Consider the following 21,229-nt stretch of genomic DNA (forward strand, 5'->3'; position numbering starts at 1 on the left):
TTAAAAACATACGTCTTAATTTTAAACTTTATTTGAATTGTTTTTCATCGCTAAATGGCTCAGGCATTTTTATTTCAGGGATATAACAGTTAACGTTACCATTTTCTAATTAATTCTCTACCCATCGTCTTACAGCTAAAACACTGATGTATTTGATACGTATTACAAGTAATATCATTATATAGGGGGTTATAAACACTTTTACATTATACATGATCTAATTTCCAGATATACTCACCACAGTTTGAGCTGTAAGTGCACTGCAGGCCATCTGATAAATTGATGCCGATACAAAAAAGGCCCCAAGTAGTCGCAAAATGGCGCAATAGCGCGATGTCACCGCGTTGCATTATGTCTGGGAATGGGGTTATGGGGGTTGGCAAAAAAATAAATAATAATAATAATAATTAAAATAAAATAAACAATAAAATACTTCAAATTAACTTGTATTATTCTGTACATTAGTGCTTATCCACAAAATCCATACACAGCAAAGCTGAAGCATATTCATCATTGATGGATGAGATCAACATTTAAATATAAAATTATTTGTAATTTCAATTATTTTATTAAAACAAATAATAATAATATAAAGAACAGACCAAATTAAATAGAAAAGGAATTAGACCGTTATATTGCATAATTACAAGACTGTACAATAAACAGTAATGTTTGCATTGTCTGCATGCACTCAGTTTACTTTCCAACACAAAGATTAACAAGTTTATGTTGTGATAAGCAATGTTTTCAGCCCAGAATCGAGTAATCAATACTGTTTTGATCATCCTAAATATGTCTTAACAGGTTTGAGAGTGTTTGAATTGCATTAAATTGCAAACAAGACTGGATATCAATTTATATAAACTGTTATGGTTCATGAAGGGGTCATGGGACAAATTAAAGTCATAACACTTTATTTTCATAGTCTCTTTTGAATATCCTATTGACAATATAAGTATTGCACTTACATGTCAACTAACTCTCATTACAGTATTAATGGACTGTCTGCTTAATTTCTTAATTCTGATGGTCTCCCAAAATATGTTTTACTGACCACAAGTAACTTTGCAAGTACACCAACTTATTCTAACACTTGAAAGGTTTCATCAAACCCTTAAATCTATGCTTCGTGCTTATTGCCTTGAAAATTAAAAAGAATGGGATGATGGTGTACATCTTCTGCTATTTGCGGCTAGGGAAGCTGTGCAGGAATCTACTGGTTTTAGTCCAGCAGATTTAGTGTTCGCTCATAATGTACGTGGTCCTTTAAGACTGCTTCGGGAGAACTGGTTGAATGAGTCTCAACCGAAAAATCTGCTTGATTATGCCAGCTCCTTTCACTACAAGTTACACCGTGCTTATGAATTGGCTACACAACACTTGTCTGCTGCTCAGTCGAAGATGAAATGCTGGTTTGATAAAAAGGCAGTGGTCAGACAGTTTAAGCCTGGGGATAAAGTTTTGGTGTTATTACCCATTACTGGGTCCAGCCTTCAGGCACGTTACAGTGGCCCCTATGTCATAGAAAAGAGAGTCAGTGACCGGGATTATATTGTAGCTACTCCTGACCATGCTCGTCGGAGCAGACTTTGTCATATTAATATGATCAAACCTTATTATGATCATGAGCAGTTGAACAAGCCCAGTTTTGGTGATGTTGATACAGTCATGGCCTTGTCCAATGCTGAATGTTCAACTGTCTGTTTGCCTCTGTCTAGTGCTTTGAAGGTAAATGATCCTTCGGTGTTGCCATTCAGTGCTGAAACTGTTTTTGAGGCCTGTGAGTCACTAGATGTTTCTGATATCGATTGTGAGATGGAGAGCCCTTTTGTTGCTACAATTCAAGGTCGTTTAAAGAATTCTGAGATGCTTGCTAACCTTGATTCTTGTTTTTTGCATCTCCCTTGTTCACAGCGTACAGACATATTAAGATTAATCAAAAGTCATATTTTTTATTGTTTTCAGATGTGCCATCCCAAACACATGTATTGCAGCATGATATTGACGTTGGTGACAACACGCCAATTAAACAGCTTCCGTATCGTGTCAACCCTGAAAAACGTCAACGCCTCCAAAACCAAGTTAACTATATGTTGTCACATGGCATTGCGGAACCTAGTATTAGCTCATGGAGCTCACCCTGTCTTCTTGCTATCAAGTCTGATGGGTCTGGCCATTTTTGCACAGACTTTAGGAAGGTTAACAATGTCACTAAGCCTGACTGTCATCCTCTTCCTCGTATGGAGGATTGTGTCGATCGTGTAGGGTCAGCAGCTTTTGTGACAAAGTTAGACCTCCTTAAAGGCTATTGGCAGGTGCCTTTAACTCAGCGTTCCAGAGAAATTAGTGCATTTGTTAACCCTGATGCATTTTTACAGTATACTGTAATGCCTTTTGGGGTACGCAATGCACCTGCTACTTTTCAACGGTTGGTTAACCGCGTTTTGTGGGGGGTGCAAGGGTGTGAGGCATATTTGGATGACATAGTGGTTCACTCTGCAATATGGGATGAGCACATCGATCAGTTAAAACAGGTTTTTCAGAGGCTGATTGACGCAAATTTAACCGTTAATTTGGGCAAATGTGATTTTGCTAAAGCGACCATAGTTTATTTGGGTAAAATAGTTGGTGGGGGCATGGTGAAGCCGGTAGAAGCAAAGATTGAGGCTATCACGTCATTCCCAGTTCCTTCAACTCGTCGTGAATTACAGCGGTTCTTGGGAATGGCTGGGTATTACTGAAGTTTTTGTAAAAACTTTTCTTCAGTGGCTGTACCACTCACTGACCTGTTGAGTCCAAAAACTACCTTTAAGTGGTCACCAGAATGCCAGCATGCTTTTGAGTCTCTTAAAGCCCTTCTGATGCACGCACCTGTTCTTGCTGCCCCAGTGTACGATCGTGATTTTAAACTAGCTATTGATGCTAGTGATACGGGAGCAGGTGCTGTTTTGTTGCAGGATGGGTCTGATGGTATTGAACACCCTGTGTGCTACTTTTAAAAAAAAATTCAAAAACATCAAAAGTCTTACTCAACAATTGAAAAAGAGGCTCTCGCTCTAATTTTGGCCCTTAATAATTTTGAGGTTTATATTGGCTCCTCTTCACGTCCAGTTACTGTTTATACAGATCACAATCCTCTCACTTTTATTAATCAAATGCGTAATTCCAATCAGCGCCTAATGAGATGGGCTTTGTTTGTCCAAGCTTTTAATCTGAAGATAAAACATGTAGCTGGCAAAAATAATGTCCTGGCAGATGCGTTGTCACGCATTGTTACATGGATTTCTTTATTTTTGGCTCCCCATTCACCATCTGGGGGTGGGGGTGTTACGTGCGTCTCGCGTACGCCCTGGCCCAGAGTCCTCAAATAATTAGTAGTGCTCATTTCTTAATTCTTTTTTTGTCTTCAGATTCTGATTGGTCGAGCTGGGGAAACGAGGCTATAAAATGGAAGGAGGCGGACCCTTTCATTCTCTCTCTGCCAGCCACAGACTTCTCCATTACCATATCGTCTCCTGCTCCTATCTTGTTGTTATTTTGGAGTAGGGAACCCCAGCCTGTTTCTGTTAGTTTAGTTATTTCTTTATTATGTTGCTGGGCTCCCTATCTCATAATTTTGGTTACTTTTGTGATTATTTTGTGTTAAAATAAAGGATTATTTTGGGATACTCCAGCCGTGTCCATCTATTATGTTATGCGTCCCTTTAAACTCCTAGACCTTTGTAGGGACCGTAACAAGCAGGTATGTACAGTTGTGGCCAAAAATGTTGGCACCCTTGGTAAATATGATAAATAAAGCTTTTTCTCAAATACTCGTTGGGACACAATTATTGCCCCCCCTAGAAATTCTTATGAGTAAAATATTTCTGAAGTATATTCCCATTCATATTCACAATTTTGAGCACTCCAGCGTTATTATAAACATTAAATTATCCAGCCATGGCTACCTGTTTCATAGAAATATAAAGAGGAGGGAAAACAAAGCCCAAATTCCCTTAATCATTCATCACAATGAGGAAAACCAAAGAATGCATTTCTGATGTGCAGCAAAAGATAATTTGCTTCACAAATTGGTGAAGTAGCTTTAAGAAAAGAAGAATTTTAAGAAAAAGAATTTTAAGAAAATTCCCATTTCCACCATTAGGGCAATAATTAAGAATTTCCAATCATCATAAAATGTTAAAAAACTGCCTGGAAGAGGACGTGTGTCTATATCGTCCTAATGTGTGGTGAGAAGGAGAGTTTGAGTAGCTAAAGACTCTCCAAGGGTCACAGATGGAGAATTGCAGAAAATAGCAGAGTCTCTGGTTCAGAAAACCTTTAAAAAAATTGTCAAACAGACCGTCATCAACACATGTTGTTTGGGAGGGTTACAAGAAAAATTCTCCTAGCTCATCCAAAAACAAAGTAAAGCATATTCAGTTATCAGCCATGACTGGAACTTTAAATGGGAATGGCTTCTATGATCAGATGAAACTAAAAAATGAGCTTTTTAGCAGCAAACACTCAAGATGGGTTTGGTGAACACAGAGAAAAAAAAAGTACCCCATGTGTACAATGAAATATACTGCTGTATTTTTTATTTTCTGGGCCAATATTTCTGCTGGAGGTCCTGGACATCTTGTTTAGATACATGACATCTTTGATTCTATCAAATATCAACAGATAAAAAAATCTGTAAGTGACTGTTAGAAATCTTATAATGGTCCAGGTTTGGATCTTTCAACCGTACAATAATCCAAACACAAACCTCAAAAACAACACAGAAATGGGTCACTGAGCTCAAAACCAAGCTTCTGCTATAGCCATTCCAGTCCTCTGACCTGAACCCTATAGAAAATTAGAGGAGTGAACTGAAGAGGAGAAGCACCAACATGGAGCTGGGAATCTAAAGGGTCTGGAGTGATTCTGGATGAAGGAATGGTCTCTGATCTCTTGTCAGGTGTTCTCTAACCTCATCAGGCATTATAGGAAAAAAAAATTGACCTGTTAATCTGGCAAATGGAGGTTTCAAAAAGTACTGAATAAAAGGGTGCCATTAATTGTGGACAATGTGTATTAGAGAAAAACATTTATTTCATAATGATATTTCCCCCCCATTTTAAATTCTTATTATCCAATGAAAGGATACATTTTTGTTAATTTTTTATATAAAAGTTCAAAAGGATTAACAATGCAGATGAATTTTCACAGCCTTCTTTGATCATATTTACCAAGGGTGCTGATATTTTTGGCTACAACTGTAGGTGCAACAACGCAACAACATAAATTTCAAAAGGGACCATCAAATAAAGTGAAACCACTTTATTAAATAATAAAAAAAACAATAACTTTAAACATATAATGAAAACAGTGTACATATATTTGAGTGTTCCTTACAGCTGTGCACAAACAGCACCAACGCTGACAATCACCTTGCTTATATAATGCTGCAAAATGGAAAATACACATTGTAGGGTACAGTGTAAGGCTAAATAAAAATAAACATTTCATTTTACTGTCAAAACTGCCAAGTGCCAACAATATAGTTGGAAATGTATGTATGCATTTCATTCCTGATAGTTGCGCTCTGATGTCATCTGACAGCTGTGTTTAGCTATGACCACTGAAAATTACAATGGTCATTTTTGACCATTTTTTGTCACTTTCAATGTCATTGCTAGTGAAAAAAATAATATTTTAATATTCACTTACCACTAAAGCACGCTCTGTTTCGTTTTAGAAGATCTTTATTCTGCCTCAATCAGGATTTGATCCGCAATCATTTTTGTTTAGTTCCTTTATGCTAAATGCTGCCTCCAAAATCATTACCTGAAAGGTGAGGCTGTCCACAATTACAAATGTAATATTTATACAACCTCATTATAAATCTGAATGGGCTTTATTTTATTTCTGATTTGATTTGATGAACAAAAACCTTTCAAAAACAAACAAAAACTTCCATATAATCTTATTAACAAAAGTACACTGTAAATTGACATTGGTTATGTCCACCCTCCTCATTTGTAAATTGATGTTGGCTTGAGACGATGACCTGAAGGTTGTTTTTTTTTACTTTACTTGATGACTAAATATCAGTGCTTGACATATAAGACATTGCCTTCAGATATTGGCTTAAGTAGGAATTTCAGTTGGTTAGTAATACAACCTAAAACCAACACAAGATGATTTTGGAATTTGACGTTGGGTTTTGGTCGCCATAACTGATGAATAAATGTCAGTATTTGACGTCAATATGACATTGGCTTAAGAGGTTGACTCGACGTTGGATTTTGGTTAGTTAATGCCACAACCTAAAAACAAACTAAAGATCAAAGTCAAATGATGTTATAATTTGACGTTGTTTGGACGTTACCATAATGACATCTACAAGATGTTGGATTTTGGTTGCCATACCTGACGACTAAATATCAGTATTTGATGTCAATGTAACGTTGGCTTGAGATGTTGGCTCGATGTTGGATTTTTGGTTATTTAATGCCACAACCTAAAACTAACTACAGATCAACATCAAATTATGTTATAATTTGACGTGATGTGGACGTTGCCATTATGACGTTTAGAAAACGTTGGATTATGTTTGCCATACCTGACGACTAAATATCAGTATTTGATGTCAATGTGACGTTGGCTTGAGACGTTGGCTCGACGTTGGATTTTGGTTAGTTAGTGCCACAACCTAAAACTAACTACAGATCAACATCAAATGATATTATAATTTGACGTTGTGTAGACGTTACCATTATGACGTCTTGAAGACGTTACCTGACGTCGCGACCTAAATCTAATCTAATATTAACATCATATGACGTTGTGTGTCTGCTGGGATGATACAGACATCCTACTGTAATGCATGGATCTAATACAATGTTAGAAATCAGATGTTTTTCCCCAACAGTTCCCTAAGCGTTTACTTAAGACAGAGCAGATTATGTTTGCGTGAATTCTGAAATACTGTATATCCCAGCCGGCATATGACCGACCTTCAACGTTGAAATATGGTTGAAATAAGGTCAGTTGTGGTATCAACGTTGAAACAACGTTGATACAATGTTTAAAACTGTACGATTGAAAAACAGCCGGCACACGACCAACCTTCAACGTTGAAATATGGTTGAAGGTCAGTTGTTTTAACGTTGAAACAATGTTGAAAATGTTTAATGCTAAATAGTTGAAAAAGGTTAACAAACTTTTTAATTATTTATATAAAATAGGGCTTGCATAGTCTAGTTGAGTAGTCGAGTGATCGACTACTTCAACCACTAGTCGGCGCTGTCGGAAACAATTGACTACTCGAGCATGCATTAACCATAATGCGTACAAAGAATTTACAAGTACGATGTGAATTTAGGATTACAATATTGCGTGTAGCTTTTAATTTCTATGACCTTATCTATGTTGCATGTAAAATTAGAATATGTAAGTAGGGGTGTGCCTGAACCTGAATACCTTATTCCGAATGACACGGATAATGGCTTCAAAAATGAATAACAGACAAGGAATAATTCTGCCTGAATACTCCACTGAAGCAGGCACAGTCCGGAGTTTGCTAGATAACAGGTGAGCCAGGGGATCAGCGCAATATTATACACAGACCTCTCACACTCTTAAACTTTATGAATGAAAAGAGCGCAAATCAAACACCGCATTGCTGTTATCTTTCCGTGCATCTCTCAGAAATAAGAGCTTGGCAAGAATAATATCACCTATAATAATACATCATACACGTTCTTAGAAAACTAATAGTGAAGTTCACTAAACATTAAGACTTGCTTAAAGAGTTAATGTAATGTGCATATTGATTTGATTCAGTCGTGTTCAAATGATCACTAAACGTTTGTCATGACATCTCTCTGCTTGCATGATAAATATTATTTTAGAAATTAATAATTATTTTAGTTTAGCACGGCATACTTGTTCAGTGATAACTATGAAAAAAAAAAGATAGCCATAACGGTCTTATCAAGTACTGTACCACGTTGTATCCGAATGCAGATACGAAAAATTTTGTGATTGTTACAGGCACAAATACAAATACTGGCTGTTTCATGAAAATTTAAATATGTAATGTCATAATAGTTTTGACAATTTATATATGTGATTGTTGCATAAGGCTATGAATTAATAAGCGTTTATTGATAAAAAAAAAAAAAAAAATTATTGTCTTTTCTTTTACAGTAGCATGAACCACGAGTAGTCGAGTAACTCGAGTTTTTTTCAAATAAAAAATCAACTATTAGAAATCAGTAGTCGTGCAACCCCTAATATAAAATTAAGATTATTATTATTATTTTAATAGCATTTTATATTATTTAATCATGATACCTATTCTAAAATCTAAAGGTATATGTTAAATAGTATCATCATTAACAACAATAAAACTAAATATATAATATATCGCTGCTTTATCACACTGAAACTATTCCTATTGGTTGTTTTACTTTATTACTTTGATCATGATTGGTTAATCTGGCTGTCATTCAGGAAACTGAACAATGAATTGTTTTGTGCCTTCTGAATTTGAAAATATGACCGTTATTATCATCTTTCTGTGAGTGAGGCGGCTGACTGTGACTTGCTGCTCTTGTTGTAACTGCTTAGTCAGTCCCAAATTATTTAATATTTGCCTATTAATTTTTTATTATTTTGAGCGGATCAGATGTGTTCTCTGCACTGATCTATAATATAGAATATATAGATCAGTGGTTCTGCTAGGTCCTGCAAACATACTGGCAAAGTGAGGTAAGAAAAGTGCTATCTTTATCATCTTTTTGAAAATAGTAAAGTATATCGTTACGTTACCAGAGTTTACAAATGGGTAGCTTAAAGGACATGTAACCTGCAGAAGATAAATAAATACTCGTGTGTGTATTTGTATATTGCTTTATCACAGATGCTCAAGTTAGATGCTCACCTAATGTGTTGCTGGTAAGTTAACGTGATATGTTAATATCTGTCTTTTAGGGATTTTTCCACATTTTCCTGATATGAATCCCATGCATTAGGTGTGTTATATATGTTTTTTTTTTTATTCTTATAATAGTCTCAAAGTGTTTTCTGAAACATATAATTGCAATTGTGGGTACAATTTAAATGAATTAATGAAAATTAATTTAAAAATGAATTAGGATTGTTTAAAGCAGTGGTTCTCACTAGTGATGGGCATTTTGGCTCTTTTTCGTGAGCCGGCTCATTTGACTCAGCTCACTGAAAAGAGCCGGCTCTTTTGACTCACAAACGGCTCTTTAAAAAACAATAATGTTTTGACTATGATAGGTGTGAAAACAATTCTAATTAAATTATTAAATGAAATCATACTCACAATTTCTCACAATTTCTTTAAAAATGCATTGATTTGTTATGAAAAAAGAATACTATTAAACATTTGCATTTAAATTACAACTTTTGAATGTATAGAAACAGCAACATTACAAAACAAGTACAATCTGAATCTGAACAACATAATAGAACCCATATTAAAGAAAAATAAATAACTGAAAGGATTAAACTGGTCCCTCTTTTTTGGCATGTTATATATAGTCAGCATGAACTATCTCACTAGTTATATTTTGTATAACTAGCATGAACACACACACACACACAAACACACACACAATGCTGATCATATTTTTATTTTATGAGAGATTTGCATTCAGAAATGCAAGCTGCCTTACTTTCGAGGGGCTGATGATCATTAAAATGATTCCAAATGCAGCTGTGCTTCCGACTCATTTTCCTGCTTTTGTTTTGTTTTCAAAACGTTGTGTTTTTCCTCTCCTCTCCTCCGAGTTTGACACTGTGTGTGTGTGTGTGTGTGTGGTGTGTGTGTGATAGCTCGGCCCCTCCCTCATGCCGTATGATTGGTTGACACCTCGTGTATGATTGACAGGAACAGAATGTGAGGCTGATCAGACAGTCGAAATATAATGTATTTTTTTGTTCTTTGAATTAGTCAATTATTTTAAATAAAATAAAATGCATCCATTATTTCATTATTACATAATGATTTAATTTCTATAGGCTATATATTTTTTTTAAATATAGTCGGCTCTTCAGATATGCGAGCCAGCTCCCGTCGTTCACTAGTTCTCACAGTGTCCGGCCCACTCTAGTTACACAGGGGAATCACTTAATTAAAAATTAATTAATGTTAATACACTTTAATATAATCTTTGAGTAAGGTTTTTTGTTTTGTTTTTTACATTGAAGTACAGTACAGTTATGTAACTTTTGTTAAAACTAATTTTAATGTAAACTAAGTTTTTCATTTACCTGTATGTAAGCACAGTGCAGTGTTAATGTTTAAACTGTGTATTTACAATGTGAAAGTGGCTGACAATAATAAATATTCTTTTTAGGAATAAAATTCATTTTTGAACGGTACATCTGTAGCTGAATAGTTTGGCCTACTACAATGCTGAAATTTAATGTTGGTCATTATGGTGGAACTTGGAGAGACAAATATTTTCTGAAGTGGTTGGTATAAAAAGTTTGAGAACCACTGGTTTAAAGAAATGCTATAAATGAAATCCTGCTTTTTAAGAACTTTTCAGTAAACCATTTCTTCTTTCCCCTTGTAGAGTCATCAAGGATCCAGCTTATTCTTGAAATATTGGTAAGAAATAGTTTATCTGCTACACTCCACTGTCACTTCTGCTAGAGATACATTGACTTTTTGATTTTACTTAGTTTAATAAAAATGCACTGAATTTGATTGTACTTGTTTTACTACACTGTAATGCTAGTGTTCTGATTAAAACAGTGTAACTGGGGGCTCTGAAAACACTACTTGTGAATAATTTGTGAATATTGTAAACTTTAATCTGAATACATTAAATAAATGTTTAATGAATAGTGTTGTGCACTTTGTTTCCACCTCACTGTTATTGAACTGTAAAGGGAAAATATTGTGTGATTTATTTTGCATTCAGTTTTCAGTTAAATATATTTCACCATATCAAAGTGGATATTTTATGAGGTTTTATTTTTGGTGTTTTTGTGTTTGTTTTTACAGGACAGTACAGAAAGTGCACAAGTGGGAGAGAGTGGAGGGGATGGTGTCAGAAAGGACCTGGAGCTGGGACTCTTTCGAGGATCACCCGGAGCACAACCACACTGTATGCACGAGGCTGTTGGTTCTAACATTTTAGAGTCCCCTTCCGTAGAAATTACATTCTCAATTATTTTTCAAAACCTTTAAATATTTTTGGATTTGGATTGTTCTTCTACATGTTTTTAACAATACGCCCATGCATATTCTGCAAAATAAAGTTTGGGGTTATTTTCTTCTGTTTTATACAGTATGTTTCCAAAATAAAACTGCTGTTTTACAATTCTGAGCGTGTGGTAGTTTATTAAAGTTGATTGTAAAGCCATTTCTACCAGTCATTTGAATTTTAGCCTTTATAATGTACCGTGTTGATCTAAATGCAAACTAGGATCTAATTGAACATGCAATTGTGTATTTATACATGGTGCCAGGTACGATGGTGAAACAACGTTGTGTTATCAACGCTGATACACTTTTCAAAATCAACACCTAATTCAACTTTACCCGTGATGAAGATAAGACGGTGAAACAGCGTTGCTATTTCAACGGTGAATCAACGTTGTGATTTCAACAGTGAATCACCGTCACAATATCAACTTGATCCAATTTGCAAAATCGAAAGGTCATTCAATGTTGATTCAACCATAGAACCTGACGTTGTTTCAACATTGATTCAACATTGAAATGCCAGCTGGGATTTGTGTAATTATCGGGATAGCACTACATACTTCAGATGTGAGAACAAGCGGTGAAAATGTACAAATAAAGACATATTATTTTAAAAATGTTTTGCCTGTAGCTCAAAATAGCCCATGCCATTTAAAACTCATGTTGCCAGCACGGGTTACATATGAGGTCGTTAAACCGTGGAGAAGTACCAAATTGTCGCAGTTTTAATAACAACAGAACACCATGCTTTAGAAAATCCGATCTACATATTTACATGACAGTCGCATTGGCACATATCTGATTTATATCCGATTTATTTCAACATATGAATGAGGCCTGATACCGATCTCGAAATATCTGAATACATGCATTTTTTTCCCGTTTACACTGTCATAGAACAGATCCGATCTGTGTCACATATGAGCAAAAAATCGAAACTGGGTCACATTTAACTGGGAGTGTAAATGAGGCATATGATGAGTTCTGACACATTTATTCTGACTGTTATTTCAGTGACAGAAGGTCAGCTGCAGTATTAATGTCATCAAGAGACTCTATAACATCTCACTGTTACTGATTTATCATGCAGCTCAAAGCATTATGGGTAGAATCTCTCGTCAGTCTCTTGATTCATCAGCACAGTTTCACTGATGATTCATAAGAAAAGAAACAAAACCCAGGATAAAGCGGCTGAGTGAATGTGGTCTGGACTGTGTGGATGAGGCTCATTCTGTCAGTGACGCTGTAGAAGGAAAGAGTTCCTGTGCTGTGATCCACATACACTCCTATTCTACTGCTGATTGACTCTACAGGGAGATCAGTCTCTATCTTATTGTGTCTGAAGGAGTAACTGGAGGAAGAGCAGAACAAACTCCAGGACTGATCATTACATCCAAACCAACACTTATCACCTGATCCCTTCCTGCTGATGCTCTTATATGACACTGATATACACACACCTCTATCTCCACTCCACTCAGTCTCCCAGTAACAGCGTCCACACACACTCTCTCTACACAACAGCTGCTCCCAATAATTAAATCTGTCTGGATGATCAGGATACGGCTGTTTCTCTGACACAAGTGTCACCTTTCTGTTCTCCTCAGACAGAATGAGTTGAGTGTGTGCTGTGTTTGGGTCCAGTGTGAGAAAACAGATCCCTGAAAACAAGAACAGAGACATTAATAACAACAACAAACACTACAGATGTGTAGATAGAGTGTGCGTGTGTGTGTGTGTGTGAGAGAGAGAATAGAGAGAGGAGTATGTGTGCGATTTCTTTTTTTTTTAACAATGTCTTAAATATTTTAGAAAGAATACTTTTTTTCTTTAGTTGAACTTTTCCTGATTTTAAAGTTATTGAATGTATTCTCTCTGATATAAAGGCCCCCAACAGAAAGATCTGCTTATACATGTTTTCATTTTTAATTAAAGTGTTCCTGTAGCTCAAGTGGTAGAGCATTGTGCTATCAAGTGCAAGGTTGGGGGTTCGATTCCCCGGGAACACGTGATAGGTAAAAATTGATAGCCTGAATGCACTGTAAGTCGCTTTGGATAAAAGCGTCTGCTAAATGCATAAATTTAATTTAATTAAAATTTAATAAGGTAAAGTACAGACCCGTAATGTATTACACCGAACCGACCCGGACCCAGTGGCGTGTCCACAAGGGTGGCACGTGGTGGCAGCTGCCACCCTAAAAATGAGCTTTGCCACCCCAGTTGGAAGTCGTGGCCTAGTGGTTAGAGAGTTTGACTCCTAACCTTAGGGTTGTGGATTCAATCTCGGGCCGGCAATAACACGACTTAGGAGTCCTTGAGCAAGGCATTGAACCCCCAACTGCTCCCCAGGCGCCGCAGCATAAATGGCTGCCCACTGCTCCGGGTGTGTGTTCACTGCTTTGTGTGTGTGTGTGTTCACTGCTTTGTGTGTGTGCACTTTGGATGGGTTAAATGCAGAGCACGAATTCTGAGTAAGGTCACTGTAACGATATGAACTTCCTATACATCGGGAAGAAGGAGGCGGGAACCGGCGCACAATCAAAACATAATTTTAATATTGAAAATAAACACAAAACAGCGCGTCAGCCCCTCACGGCGACTGACGCGCACAAATAAAAGCCAAAACATAAAATAATGTCCCAGGCCTGGTCCTCTCTCGTCCTTCACGGTCGTCACTCCAGTTTTATATCCTTCCATCTCCTACGTGGGACTCGATACTAGCGGTGGGGCTCAGGTGTAGCTCATCTCCAATCACTACACCTGGCCTCACTCCTCGTTCCCACGCCTCTCGGCCCCGCCCCACTCGCCACATACCCCCATCGCCCCTCGCAGGCCGGGGGGTACTCCCGAGGCTGCGCTCTACTCCCCCCCCCCCTCCCTCCGGGGGGGACCGCTCACGGGGACCTGCGGGAACCTGGGGGTAGGACAGACGAGGCGAGAGAAAAGGAGATGGAAGGAGGAGCGACAAGGACGAGAGAGGGGAGAGAGGAAAAAAAAAAATCCGGTTCCCAGACGCACTGCTGCTCGGCCCTCCACCAGCTGGGTGATCTCCTCCGCGGTGCCTGGCGGTGGCACTGGACGGCCCTCGGCGGACGGCGCGACACTCCTCCGCCGCCCGATGGACGGCGACGGCTCCTCCGGTTTTGGGCAGCCGGCAGGAGTCCCCCGTTCCCTGCCCCTCCGGATTCCTTCGCGGAGGCAGCAGGCTCCGGCCCCCTGGCGAACGGTGCCGACTCCTCCGCTCCCTCACGGACGGCAGCCGCCCCTCCATATCGTGGGCGGCCAGCAGCGAGCTCGCCCGTCCCCGGCAACTCGCTCCAGCCCACCGCCTCGAGCGTCCCTGGCGGCACATACCTCGCCAGCTCGAGGGCACCGCGGATTCACCACAGCGGCGAGGGATCTTCAGCAGCGCGTCCCTCCTTCTCCCGGGCTTCAGCACCACTGTAACGATATGAACTTCCTATACATCGGGAAGAAGGAGGCGGGAACCGGAGCACAATCAAAACATAATTTTAATATTGAAAATAAACACAAAACAGCGCGTCAGCCCCTCACGGCGACTGACGCGCACAAATAAAAGCCAAAACATAAAATAATGTCCCAGGCCTGGTCCTCTCTCGTCCTTCACGGTCGTCACTCCAGTTTTATATCCTTCCATCTCCTACGTGGGACTCGATACTGGCGGTGGGGCGCAGGTGTAGCTCATCTCCAATCACTACACCTGGCCTCACTCCTCGTTCCCACGCCTCTCGGCCCCGCCCCACTCGCCACAGTCACCATACTTGGCTGAATGTCACTTTCACTTCACTGAATGTCACGTCACTTTCACTTTCAGTTGCCACCCCAAAGCAGCGTACGGGATCAAAGTGCACTGAGAGCTGAACAGCGTTATGTTGTCTGAAGCAGGGATTTTCTGAAGATCGGATTCTGGATTTCCCTCTCTCTCAGAGTGCTCCATTAACGCTCAATCACTAGCACAATTAATGCTGTAACTATAGCCGTTCTAAACTTGTTCTGCCTACAAGGATTGTACTGCACGCACACATGTACAGACATAACGGATCACTCACACACACAAACAAATATATTGTCAACGCTGCCCCGTGATTTATCAATAAAACTGCTTAGAAACAGAAAAGTTATAGCCAAAATTTCTTTGTGTTTTGAAGTAGTCAAAATCCACAACTTGACTATAGAGAGACGCTGCACAGACATGACTGATTTACTCCTAATCTCGCTCTCACTAATGCATTCAAATTAATGTAATTTTACTCTGCTTCTCTGTATCTGATTTAATAAACGATAAAATAACTGATTGAAATGTAGCATACTATTATTTCATCCTTCCAAACTAAATTTGCATTTCAAAAAGCTGCAGTGACAGATTTAACTTTGAATTCTGATAACCTTTGAATCGTTTCATGCCTACTTAAAGAAAAGAAAATAACACATTCATTTTTTTTAATCATCATCATCATCATCATTGTCACCATCATCATTATTATTATTAATATTAATTCCTTCATTCATTTGGTCATATCAGATCATTACTGCTATAGACACTTAATGCATTAAAATGAGGACAGCTCAACTCACATTTTTTAAAAGAGTATTTTTAGAAATTTTAAAAATGTCTTAATAGTGATTTTCTAATGTCTAATTATAAATCCAACAGCATAAGGTGAAAATAACTACACAAGGGAGTGGAAACTGTAAGTAAATACATGAATCTTTGGCAATTATTTCACCATTGATTTGCAGAAGATTTTCTGTGATGTTACTGTTAGGCAGTGCTGGGAAGGTTACTTTGGAAATGTAATAGGTTACAGTTTACAGGTTACCCTATTTAAAATAAGTAGTGTGACTATTTCAAATGGTTTATTAAAGTAATGTAACAGATTACATTTGATTACATTTCTAAATGTAAAATATTTTCAACATTCATTTTCAAAATGAATTTTTAAAGCAGGCAGGGTTAAGCTTACAGTAGAACTCAACACTGATTATTGGCAGACTTTCAAAAGCCTTCATCACTTAAATTAAGATTATAATAATTTATCATCACTTTTAAACCACAGCTACCACAAAGTCACACTTTAGCACCTTTTTTTACTTTGTGATCTGATTCTGATTAAATTCTGATCATTCTTGTTAAATACAGGTTTAAAATCATAACAAGAAATAGTTGGATAGCTATGATACTATTTTTAAAATCAAATCTTTTCCCAGCTATGACAGGAAAGCATATGCATAAACCCAAATAGGAAATAAAACAGTACTGAATAAGCATGCATCTTATTCGGTGAACTAAACTCCAGAAACACTGGTGCCTTGTATTTTAAAGCAGTCAATGCAATTAAGAAATAAATCAATCAAATCTGTATGTGTGTGTTTATGTGGAAAAAATATCAAATGCAACCAATCCCATTAACATTTTCACAAGTAACTGTAATTTAATTACACTTTTTTTCTCAGTAACTGTAACAGATTGCACTTACATTTATTTTGTAATTAAATGACCTAATTCCGTCACATGTAACTAGTTACTCCCCAACACTGGTGTTAGGGAATAGAATATATGGGGAGTACAAACACTGATCTATATTTGCCACCCCTCATTCTGCTCTTGCCCCCTCTTTGCCACCCCAAATATAAAATCCTGGAACCTGTCTGTTATTTCAAAAGCTGGACCTGGACCCGTGTAGATCTGAGAAATGCCTACCCAGACGAATCTTTCTTTTTGAACAAATCTTTTAAGTGAATGAATCGTTCTCGTTCTCGTAATCCACTGACTCATATTTCTCGTTCACTGAAATTCCTCCCTCCACAGCAGTGTGGCATTAATAGCAGCGCATGCGCAGCTCGGAGAACCGGGTAGCTCCGTGAACTGATTCATCGATAAGATCTCTCGATCTCTTTGAGACTCATGAAACTCATTCAGTGAAAGGCGTATTCATTCACTACATTCAACAAATCACACACTCCATCACAGGTTGAGTAATACTTTGACAGGTTCGTGAATGAAATGACTGCCCAGCAAACAGGAGACATCCCCTGGATGTTCCGAACGTCCGCTTAGGTCCGCTTTATAACGTTCGCTGGCGCACGTTCGGAGGACGTCCGTATTTGGTCCTTTTTTGGACGTTCAGAGGACATTCATCCGAGCCAGTTTACGAATGTCCCAGTTTCGTCCCTCATCTGCCATTTCCATTCCAACACTTGAAAAATCCAGTCCTTTATCTTCAGACCTGACCAGTGTTGGGCAGTAACTAGTTACATGTAACTAAATTACGTAATTTAATAGCAAAAATGAATGTAACTGTAATCTGTTACAGTTACTGGGTAAAAAAAAAGTTTTATTAAATTTGTTACTTATGAAAATGTTAATGATTACAAAGATTCTGAATATTTTCACACATATACATATTTAAAATATAAGACACCAATTTTTTAGGAGTTGAAGACACAGAATATGACACATGCTTAATCCATAACTGTTTTATTTCCTATTTTGGTTTATGTATGTATGTTTTTTTGTTTTTTTTAAGATTAACTGCCTTTTTTCCAAGGCATTGTTAGATGCCAATGTTTCCTGTCATAGCTATGCAAAGATTTTTAAAAACAGTATCATAGCTATTAAACTATATCTTATGATTTTAAATCTGTATTTAACCTAAAAAAATATTGCAAAGTAAAAAGAGCTGCTAAAGTCCTATTTTGAGGTGGTTGTACTTTACAATTAAATTTACTATTCAAGTGAAGAAGGATTGTGAAATCTGAGAGTAATCAGTGTTGAGTACCACTGTAACATTAACCCTGCCTGCTTTAAATGATTCAAAATAATCAAAATTTGAAAACAATATAAGTTTAGAAAAGTAATCAAAAAGTAATCAAATCTAATCAGTTACATTACTTTAACAAAGTCACTGAAACAGTTACACTACATATTACATTTTAAATAAAGTAATTTGTAATCTGTAACCTAATACATTTCCAAAGTAACCTTCCCAACACTGGACCTGACACCTTGCAACTCAGACAAAGAGAGTTGACAAAATCAAACTAAAATATAAACTCATATTGGATTTTAAAGGGTATTTTTGCCTTAAACAAAATCCTTTAAAAAACTGTAATAATAATAGAATGCAAAATAAATAAAAAATTGTTTTGATTTTTAGATTGATATTATTCTTTTTTTACTATATAGATTTGAATACGTTGTAAAATAAAGTTAATGTTGAATTAATAATTTTCATTTCTGGAAAAAGAAAATAGGAGTAACTTCTATAATGAAAAATGTCATTAAATCAGGAGTCTGTTTTCAGCATTTAAACATCAAAATCATGATACCCTTCAATAATATAATTGTACATAGCTACAATTAGGTTTATGCATGAATGAAGAAAATATGTTTGCATCCCAGGAGCTCTACTAGAATGTTATAGAGTGAATGCCAAGGAAAACATGAAGAAAAGAAAGTGAAAAATAACACAGGTAAGACAAATAAATTAATTATTTTCATTTACGTATTAAACTGTTTATATGAGCTATATAAACAAACTTGTATTGTATAAACTGTTGGTAAGCCTACAAGAAAAGTTATTTAGGAAATAAATTATTTTATTTATTGCATTTAAGACTGCTATACTACATAGAGCTCTAATAAAAAAGTACTATAGCCACACTGGAGATAGGATCCAAGCAGCTGTCAATCAAATGAGCACATGACCGAATGACATCACTATAGGGCACGCGGCATGTATCCATGGCAACGCTCAGCCGCTACTGACTGTTAACGGTCATCCGGTGATTTCCTCAGACACGGCCTTGAGTTTTCACTTTTGTTTGGTTGAAAAGGTATTTATTCTTTTATATTATTAGACATTATAGCTACCGTAACTACTGTTTATCTCCTAATGCTTACATTTGATGAAGTTTACCTTTTTAAACCTTTGCTGAAGTTGTCCCGCACGGCTGCTGACGTTAGGCTATGTGAACACTTTCTAAGCTAACGTTAGCTTGCAAAGCTGAAATGATTAAACGTATGTAATATTGGCAGATATTGAACTTAAATATTTAATTTCCATATGGAAACACTACTGAATGTGTTCATTTTGTTGTTTTAGGTTAGAAGACAATGGGAAGAATTGCCATTGACTAACCTCAGCTTACTACCAGAGACACGCGGACACACCATCCACCAAAACACACACACACACACACACACACACACACACACAAAAAGAGCACTGCAACTTTACAATTGTTCAGTTAAAATAAACGTATTTTGCTTCATACAACGTGTCTGTTGTCTTTGATTAGCCTAAAAGTACAATAAAATTACATTTAGAGGATTTAAAACGAAAGTCCCCTAAACGTCCCGAATGTCCGCTGCACGTCCTGTGAATGTCCCCGTGAATGTCCGGAGGACGTCTTCGCGAACGTCCACTCGACGTAAAGCGGACCCTACACGCTGACGTCTGGGGGACGTTCGCAGAGGCCATTTAGGGGTTGTCCTGGGGACCTTTTTTTGTTAGCTGGGTGAACTGGTACCCATGTCGTTCGTGAACGAGTTGAATGAACTGATACATCTCGTTCATGAACGAAATGAATGAGAGTAAACTGGGTCAGTTGGCCATTTAGCATGTCAATCTCGCAAAATGCAAAGCGCGGTACTGTGCACATAGGCTTGTTGACATATTTAGCATACAGAACATAACTCCACGTTTAATCCCCGATTTATGAATGTGAATATATAATATATGAACTATCTGACCAAATAGTTAAAATGTTAATTATGCAAGAAAACCTCGTGCTTTGTTCATCTGAACAACTTATTTATTGAATGCGATTATGCACACATTTTAATAAAGCCAAATCAGTTTTTGTAACAAGTGAATACGTTCGTTGACTCAAGACATAACACATAAGACACTCTTTTTTGCCTCCTGTTGGCATATTTTGTTTAATATGAAGAAATGGTCACTGAACGAATCAGTGAATGAATCTGAACGAATCTTTAGAAAGAATCAAAATTTCCACCACTAAATGCAACTTTGCTCTTGTACATTCTGACTCGAGTTAACTCTCATAATAACTTCGACTGTTTGCCCTTTTGAACTATTATAACGATCGCTCGTTCAGTGCCATGGCCGCTGACGTTATTTATTTGCTATCATCTCTGTGCTCTCTGCTCTGCATCGAGTCTGAATCTGACCACTAAAACTTTAAGATTAAACAAGACGGTTAATTTATACTATAAAAATAGGTTTGGCGGTTGAAGTCATTGTGTCCCTCACTGCAGAAGCTCTGGTTGCCATAGAAACATGACACGTGCTTGAGACTGTACATGCGCCCTAGCTGGATTAACCTAAAATATGCAATTTGAGTGTCACAGAAAACATTCATGTGACAGTTCACCTCAGATTTTGTTGGATTCAATTACATTTGCTTGCAAGTATATTTATATTCAACATAAATGTTCTTGAACCCTTGCCCTAAAAAAATAGATATTAAATATTAAATGCTAAATATGCAATTCAACAAAAAAATCAGCTTGCGCTTGCATTAATTCTGAGTCTGCGTGCTCTGCTTCTAATGGCAGAGAGCGAGATCGCTTTTTTTTTTTTTTTGGGCTCACACTTTTCTTTTTCTAATTTTACAAGTTGCAAGTTACAAAAAAAAAAAACACAAGCAGTGTCTGATCATGGCCAGGTGTTCTCCGAGTCCAATGACTCCGATCGTATGGTATTACACACAATGTTAAACAGACCCGGGACCCGAGGTAATAGATTCGGACCCGACCCGGACCCAGCTGATCATTTAAAATATAGACCCGAATTCGTACGGGTCTCGGGTGCACTGTGAAGACCTCTAAGGTGAAATAGGTTTGGGGAAATACAATGAATTAGTTCTATATATTCACTGGAAGATACATTTAAGCCACAATTAAAAGCAAATTCAGTGTAATTATAAAGATCATCTGAATGATTTAGTAAATCTATAACAAAA

General features: G+C 37.3%; 1 protein-coding gene across 1 annotated transcript in view; it reads right to left on the reverse strand.

Moving 5' to 3' along the window:
• Positions 1-11,889: 11,889 nt before the first annotated feature.
• The window catches only part of LOC127969012 (NACHT, LRR and PYD domains-containing protein 3-like), a 163,943-nt gene continuing 154,603 nt past the window's right edge, over positions 11,890-21,229 (reverse strand). The window contains exon 11 of the mRNA XM_052570568.1: positions 11,890-12,879. Coding sequence (XP_052426528.1) covers positions 12,353-12,879 — 527 coding nt within the window. The 3' untranslated portion in view covers positions 11,890-12,352. The remainder of the gene's footprint in view (positions 12,880-21,229) is intronic.

The sequence above is a fragment of the Carassius gibelio genome, chromosome A4 (genome assembly GCF_023724105.1).
Source record: "Carassius gibelio isolate Cgi1373 ecotype wild population from Czech Republic chromosome A4, carGib1.2-hapl.c, whole genome shotgun sequence".
Lineage (NCBI taxonomy): Eukaryota > Metazoa > Chordata > Actinopteri > Cypriniformes > Cyprinidae > Carassius > Carassius gibelio.